This window comes from Austrofundulus limnaeus, unplaced genomic scaffold (genome assembly GCF_001266775.1).
Source record: "Austrofundulus limnaeus strain Quisiro unplaced genomic scaffold, Austrofundulus_limnaeus-1.0 Scaffold2642, whole genome shotgun sequence".
In the NCBI taxonomy this organism is placed as follows: domain Eukaryota; kingdom Metazoa; phylum Chordata; class Actinopteri; order Cyprinodontiformes; family Rivulidae; genus Austrofundulus; species Austrofundulus limnaeus.
The window spans coordinates 3,608-10,303 of NW_013955044.1; the positions used below are offsets into that span (position 1 = coordinate 3,608).

The 6,696-nt window shown below is 39.3% G+C and overlaps 1 protein-coding gene across 1 annotated transcript; it reads right to left on the reverse strand.

Moving 5' to 3' along the window:
* Positions 1 to 66: 66 nt before the first annotated feature.
* Positions 67 to 4,227, reverse strand: LOC106511275 (transcription factor E2F7; the record flags this gene model as incomplete). The annotated part of the gene is given in 6 exon segments (XM_014000019.1): positions 67 to 222; positions 339 to 578; positions 1,649 to 1,796; positions 1,940 to 2,236; positions 3,377 to 3,482; positions 4,012 to 4,227. Coding segments are annotated over 5 exon segments (937 nt in total), but the record flags the coding sequence as incomplete, so codon positions are not given.
* Positions 4,228 to 6,696: the final 2,469 nt, after the last annotated feature.

The following is a 6,696-nucleotide window of genomic DNA, read 5'->3' on the forward strand; positions in this document are numbered from 1 at the left end:
TATACACATTACTTTTTAACTCGAGCTGCTTTTTAGCTCACGCTGTGGTTCTGCCGGGTCACTTACTTTTATACTTGCTGTGACTCGAGGAGTCCTGACTCTCCTCGATGAGGACCTTCGCTGCTGCGTCCAGAGTTACAGTCTGAGTTTTAGACACCAGGAAAAGCATGACAAACTTCTGACTCATGATGCGCAGAGATTTGTCCTTTCTGTTGCTCCCAGCTGCAGAACAAGAGAAAATGATCATAAATGTAAATAATGACTATAAGAACCATTTGAACTTCTTAASCTTCACTACATATCCAACAAAAATTGATATTTTGGGATAAATACGTTACCATTCCCAGGGTCTCCCTCCCCCCCATCATCCTCTCGGCTCTGTCCGGTCGTCCTTGTCTCAGTGGTCAGATCCATCTGGAGGTGGTAACCCTGCTCCCGGCCTCTCCGCTGCAGCTCCTCCAGCGTCTCCTGCAGCCGCTGCCGGCCGTGCCAGGTGTAGCTGTTCTTAGCTAACCGGCCCACGATGGACAGAGACTCGAGCACGTTGACAATRTCGTAGATCCGCCGGCGCTCCACTCCTAACAAAGTGAGCCAGAAAACAAGAGTTCCTGTGAAATGTCTGTTCCAAACTGCAGCTGTGTATCTCTAGCAAACATGGAGCCACAGGTTTAAAATATCAAACATCGAGCTAGAATGAGAAAAAGGAAAACAAGAAATATGCATCTCAATATGAAAAGAGTTAAAAGCTAAATGTAGCAACAGGCTAGCCAAAAATATCAGAAAGTTGAAAAAGGCTGACCAAAAACCAAAGTAGCGAAGGGCTAGCTACAAGTAAGTAGTGGAAAAAATAGTAGCTAAAAGTAGCAAATGTCTGGCTAAAATGAGTGGGATGATAGCTAAAAGCCATACACGGCAACCTAAAAATAACAACAGCTAGCTAAGAGCCAAAAGTAGCAAAGAACAGCAGAATGGTAGCAAAAGGCTGACTAGAAGCTAAAAGTAACAAAGGGCTTAAAAGCAGCCAAATGGTAGCTAAAAGCAGCATAGCTAAAAATAGTAGTGATAGCTAAAAGTAGAACATAAAAGTAACAAAATGATGAAAGTAGCAAACAGTCAACCGAAAGCTAAAGATAGCAAAACTAGTTTAAAAGTAAAATTATCAATACAAGCTAAAGGCAGAAAAAAGTCTGGCTAAACGTAGTTGAACAGTAGCTACAAACCTATAGTTACAGTAGCAGAATGATAGCTAAAAGTAGCGCAAGGCAAGCTAAAAGATAAAAGTAGCAACACAAATATCCAAATGAGAGCTAAAAATAGCACAAGGATAGCTAAAAATAGTAGCAATATCTCAAAGTAAAACCTAAGAATAGCAAAAAGCTAAAGCTGTTAATTAGCAATATWCAATCTACTGTATAGGCAAAAAGCAGAAAAAAGGGGCTGGCTAAAAGTAGTTTAATAATAGCTAAAGTCTATTATAGTTACAAAACAGCAGCTAAAATTAGCAAAACCAAGAAAGAAGAGCAAGTAAGCTGAAGTAGATTTAAGAGAGAATATTTTGGAGGAAATGAGTAAGATATGAATGCTTTTCTTCTGGATTAATGCTCGTCACCAGCAGCTGTGTGGTCAGACCTAGTTTACCAGCTCTTACCCAGATTGTTTGCCACCTCCTCCAGTGAGATCCAGATGGAACTGTGAGGTCCGGGGTAGTCTGGATAAAGAGCCAGGAACTTCTGGCAAAGCAGACCCAAACTTTTCTGCTTCCTGCTTGGCTTTTTCTCTCCGTCTTCCTCTTCAAACTGAAAGGTGGGACAGAAGCAGGTAAATAAAAAAAAAAAACAGTATTTCAACCATAAATTCAAACCTATAATCACTACAGGAATTTTAAACGATGGCTATCTTTGATGGAGTAAACTATTAAGGACTTCTCTTGTTTACATACCCGAGAAGCATCTTCCACCTCCGGATCCTCGAGAGTGTCCGAGCTCACAGACTTATCTTTATCGTTCTCTATCGGTCTGAACAGCACCTTTTTCATCTCTCTGTCCTGCATGTCCAGACTAGCAGCACTGATCAGCATCTTCAGATTAGCCGTGGGGGTCCAGGGTTCTGCCAGGACAGTTTGTTTGATGGGGGTCAGATCGGGCGCCGAGCTTTTCTTGTTTGCCAGCAGAACGGGGACAGGCGACTCGGTTGACTTCAGCGGCGTTGATCTTCTTCTGTCTGTGTGCAYGTTTTCCTGTGAGAGAGTTTTACAKTTAGATTTATGAATTTTCATAAACTACTTTATTAAAAATGCTGTTGCCTCCAGGAAATTTAAAAAAATAACCTTTTTATTTTATTTTGTCTTAAATACTGAGTTCTAGAGTCTTTAGTGTTTTTTGTGAAACTGTTCTAAATTCTGAATAAAGTAGGGTTAATGTAGGGACTCGTACAGGTGTCACCTGTAGCTTATCAATATGGTAAATAATGTGCATTTATACAGCATATTAAGTTTTGTGATTAAAATTATGACTAAATTACCACTTTGAGTCATCAAATTTTTTATACTTTCATTCCAAATAGGCATTATTTTGAAAACAAACTAAAACAGAATTAAAACTGGTTTAATATGGCAGGCCATTTTAACTTATGAGCAGCTTCGTACGACTGTAATTACATTCTAGATATCTAAGAGTTAGTTTGGACTATACACAAATACACGTTGACTATCCTGAAWGGTAATTTAAAATATCTGCATTATCTGACTAGTCAGAAGAACAATTCAAGATTTCGGAAACATTATTACGACAAGTCAAAGTTACATGTTTCGATATCTGAATTAAAATTAAAAGAAGCCGTCCTGCTGCCACTTAGCTGTCCAAACRCTTGCCTGCAGAATTTCRCGTGGCTGAAGTGACAGACAATAAATTATCTGAATTTCTTAACTCATGTAGAGCTGCAGCTAAAAATCATATAAAAAACAAGAATTTGACTTGGACTGTGCTGACACTGCAGACCACTGAACAGCAAATTAAGCTAAGGATGAGTAATGTTAAAGTACATTAGAAACTTTCCACCTAAAAAGCTACATAAATCTGTGACGTTTTAACAAGGTAGTATAATTTAATTAAATATATATTAATTAACGAACACGCCTAGTCATAAATCAAATTCAGATATCTGGAATGTAAGTGCGGCCAATCAGATTTTATGTTAAAAGGGCCTGCCATAAAGCTGAAATGAAATGTTAAGAGCTTTTTGTTTTTGCAAAATAAAGTTTTTATTTTTAGAAAAGAAAATAAAGCCTGGAAACACAAATTGTTTTCCAAACTCCGCACACTGTTAAAGATCTGACGTGGATGTTAGACYTTTGCACACACAAATAAAGAAAACCCACTTTTTGTTCACTTTGACCTTCATCTTCCTCTGGCTGCACTGAGAAACTTTTCCTCGGACTTGTGAGGTCTTCCAGCGCCAGACATTCCACTTCCATTTGGGAAAACCTGCAGTCAAAAAAATAAATAAACAATGTACAAATAAATCAGAGGGGGAATAATTGGAGGTAAAGCTGAGCAGGAACAATAGGGTGTGATGGTATTCGGGTTAGCATTAAATCTCACTCGGTGGTCAGATGAATTTGGCGCAAATAACTTTGGCTAACTAGCACTTAGCAGCTARCTACATTACTCAGATGCTGCTTCGACCTGCCGAGATATGGTTMATAAATGTGACAGGTTGTCAACTGTATGGCAATATTACACTGCTATAAATAAAGGTTAACTAAAGTTATAACGCGTCCWGTTACTATTACTACCCGGCAGACGGAGAGTTCACTCACAGTAACCTAATTACCTCATCCACCTAGCTGTAAATTAGCCTTTTAAATGCGTTTTTGTAGCTTATTAACAATCAATAAAGCTAATTCATCTTTAATAGGTTGCTTAGCCTCGATTAGTAGCTTAGATTACCTTAATACCAGTACTAGTTTATACAGAAAGATGGTAAAATAAGAGGTAAAACAGATATATTTACCTTTACAGCTGTTGAATGAATGAATGAAATATTCCAATGTGGCTCAGCTTTACAGACTTATCACTACGTATCGTCTTCAGCCCAACATAGCAGCTTTTTCCCTCGTCAAAAGTAGCGGGTAGCTCCACTCAGCTTATATCAATACTCCTGTCATAAGGGACAGTCTGTCCAGGGACACTTCAGCAACACCCGCTCAAGCTTGTTTTCTGGCGCTCTGAGGCAGCTGGATCCCTTCCGCCAATCAAAACCCTGCTTATTAGTGTCGTCACACAGCAACAACCAATCAGCGCCACCTTAATCTTGTTTCTACCACGCCTCCATAATGCTGGCGGGGCAGCCGGCGCGCTCTGTTCAAAGATATGTGAATGAGAAAAGAGGTCTCACTCCAAAGCTAATTTCACACGAATCATATATTATTTTGTTTAGCATCAGACCTTGACTAATTCAGAATGATTTTGGTATCAATTCAAATTATATAAGTTATTTAACCTAATTCTATGGCATGAAGTCTTAATTAATCACTTTTCAGCCATCAGTGATTGTAAGGAATGATAATGTAAAACCTAGAAGTGAGTAAGTCCTCTTTTTTAAAGACGATCTTTGACTTTCAGCCGAAAAAATTGGGCTTCACCGCTGCATCTCTCCCGCGGTGCCACTATTGTTTCTTGGTATACAAAGGCCTCTGATAACGCCTTTAACCTAATCACCAATGCTTTTACCTCCGGGGGGGTTGCTGTAATTAGCTCTGCACCTGAAAGATGGACAGATGGATTGCGATAGTTACAGGTGGGCTTTGAATGGCGCCATCAGTACCTGAACCATAGCGCGAAAAGTTGTGGTGGGACAAAACAGGGTTTGCAGGTCTTGTCCCGCCCTACATGCAAACGGTTTGTCTGGGGGCGAGCCCCTGAAGGTTTGCATAACAGGCCTGAATACACAGAACCCGCAGTCAAACACTACACGAATCAGAGCCAGTGCAAATTAAAACACCAGATTACATTCACAAGACAGTGATTAGAAAAGCATGGTCTAAAAATAAATCATAGTGTTTCTGTTTTTTAATCTGCATTTTCCTGTACGTTTTGCCATCAAAATCTGCAGACTTAACTAGTGTCCCTCAATAAATTAATAGTATTTCTATTTTACGATTTTCAATTTCAGTTGGACCATTTCACCCACTAACAGTTTAAGTGCTCATATTGTTAGGCAGATGGGTGTTGTGACTTGTATTTTGCAACTTTTATACAATTTTTATACTAATTGTATACAAAATACAAATATAGCTTTTGCATCAAAAAGAGAAAATAAGTAGGTCCTCTGGATGGKTTCTTCTTTAGTGAAACGTTTCGTCTCTCCTCCAAGAGACCTTCAGTCTGATGAGTTTCAGGTGAACTCAGCCTTATAAGCACTGCCTCCACATGGACAAACAGGTTAGTCACATGGGGCCATTGCTTAACAATAGGCTTGATTAGCTCTATTGTTCAATGAGGGTCATGTGCCCCATCACCTGACATATTGGTTTGGATGCTGTGGTTCTTAGGTGTTGTGTTTTGTATATGTAGTGAGTGCAGGCGGGGCTCGTTTTTGTCTTTTTCCCCTCTGTGTTGGGTATCGTTGGGGCCCTGATTCACACCTTTTGCTCACAGGGGGCTGAGTCATACTTGCAATAACAGCGTTGTAGGAGGAGGACAACTGGACACAAAGGCCTCCACCTCTTTTTAATGGTGGACGTTTTTTCTGGCTTCCTTTACCCCTCTCTCAAACCAACGCTCCTCTCTATCAAGGATGAGAACATCTTCATCCCTGAAAGAGTGACCGCTGGCCTGTAGATGAGTGTAAACTGCAGAGTCCTGGCCCAACGAAGTAGCTCTTCTGTGCTGGCTCAGTCTTTTGAACAGTGGCTGTTTTGTTTCCCCCAATGTATAATTGATCACAGTCCTCCTAGGGGTGTAAGAAAATATTGATACACTGAAATATCGCGATATTTCATTTCCCGATACTGTATCGATATTCTAAAGCCCTGTATCGATTTTTAATTAAGGTTTAAAATGTCAACCTTCTTGCCAACCATTCATTTTTATGTTGTAGTTCAGCCTCTGACCACTAGTTGGCAGCAGTGAGCCAGCCATTTGGCTCCTCTACCTCTCGAGCGCCAGAGAGTAAGGGTAGCATTAGCATTGTAAGTAAACATTAGCTTTTCTTTTTTCCTTTTTTTTCCAGTAAGAAGTTTTTATTTAATAGAATTTTTGGACAAAAAAATCGCAATGTATCGCAACATATTGCCTTGCTTACAGTATCGCAATATATCGGGATATATCGTATCGTGACCCCTCTGTTATGATATGTATCGTATCGCCAAATTCTTGCCAATACACAGCCCTAAGTCCTCCTGACACTTAACAGCATATAGCTTTTGCATCATTTAATCCAGCCTTTTAGTGCCTTTATGTCATTTTAGCCACTCAGGTTCTAGCTATTTCTTATTTCAGCTAGCTTTTTATTCTGTCTAATCTTTTGATACATAAAACGTTTTTGCCAACCTTTAGATATTTTTGGTTATTTTTAAATTTCTATTAGTTTTTATGTAACATTTTATACTTTTAGCTCATATATAGCTACAATATTACTTTCAGCTAACATTTTGATAATGTTAGCGTTTTAGCTAGTTTATGTCTGCTTTTAGCC